At 67.4% G+C, this 668-nt stretch overlaps 1 protein-coding gene across 1 annotated transcript in view; it reads left to right on the top strand.

Annotated features, from left to right (window-relative positions):
* Nucleotides 1–668, top strand: part of HOGA1 (4-hydroxy-2-oxoglutarate aldolase 1) — a 1980-nt gene that overhangs the window by 514 nt on the left and 798 nt on the right. Inside the window, exons 3-5 of the mRNA XM_035900932.1 lie at nucleotides 1–74; nucleotides 122–256; nucleotides 428–598. The exon at nucleotides 1–74 is cut by the window's left edge and continues 102 nt beyond it. Coding sequence (XP_035756825.1) covers nucleotides 1–74; nucleotides 122–256; nucleotides 428–598 — 380 coding nt within the window. The remainder of the gene's footprint in view (nucleotides 75–121; nucleotides 257–427; nucleotides 599–668) is intronic.

The raw sequence follows: 668 nt of genomic DNA, 5'->3' as shown, positions 1-668 counted from the left end.
GATGTCTCGGCGCTGGGCCCGTTGTCCACTGGCAGCCCCGGATGGGGCAGCAGGATGGGGAGCACGTCCCGCGTGTCCCAAACCCCCCCCAAGCTGCTGAGCTCTGCCTGGCTGCCTGCAGGTCGCTGACGCATCCCCCATCCCCGTGGTGCTCTACAGCGTCCCTGCCAACACTGGCCTGGACCTGCCCCTGGAGGCTGTCCTCACCCTGGCTCAGCACCCCAACATCCTCGGGATCAAGGACAGCGGTGGCGACGTGAGTGGGGCAGGGCTCTCCCAGGGCTGGCTGCCACCAAACCCGGCCACAAGCTAAGAATGGGGAGCTGGGACTTGCAGCTGTTTCCCAGACCCTGGGGGTGGTGGCAGGAGCCCTGTGGCATGGGGACAGGGTGATGCCTGCCCCAGGGCACAGCGTGTCTCTCCCCAGATCACCCGAATGGGGCTGATGGTCCACAAGACACGGCAGGAGGGTTTTCAGGTGCTGGCAGGATCAGCCAGCTTCCTGCTGGCGAGCTACGCCGTGGGTAGGTGCTGTTGCCCCTGCTCGATGGGGGCACAGGGTGCTGCCCTGGGGGCACCGTCACGGACTGGCAGCTGGGCAGGGGGAGGCAGGCGAGGGGCAGCGATGCTTGGAAGATGCTGGCTGGGCACGGTGTGCTGTGCCGGCT

Source organism: Egretta garzetta, unplaced genomic scaffold (assembly GCF_000687185.1).
Source record: "Egretta garzetta isolate BGI_Z169 unplaced genomic scaffold, ASM68718v1 scaffold888, whole genome shotgun sequence".
NCBI classification, from domain to species: domain Eukaryota; kingdom Metazoa; phylum Chordata; class Aves; order Pelecaniformes; family Ardeidae; genus Egretta; species Egretta garzetta.
This window is presented reverse-complemented; position numbering and strand designations above follow the sequence as displayed.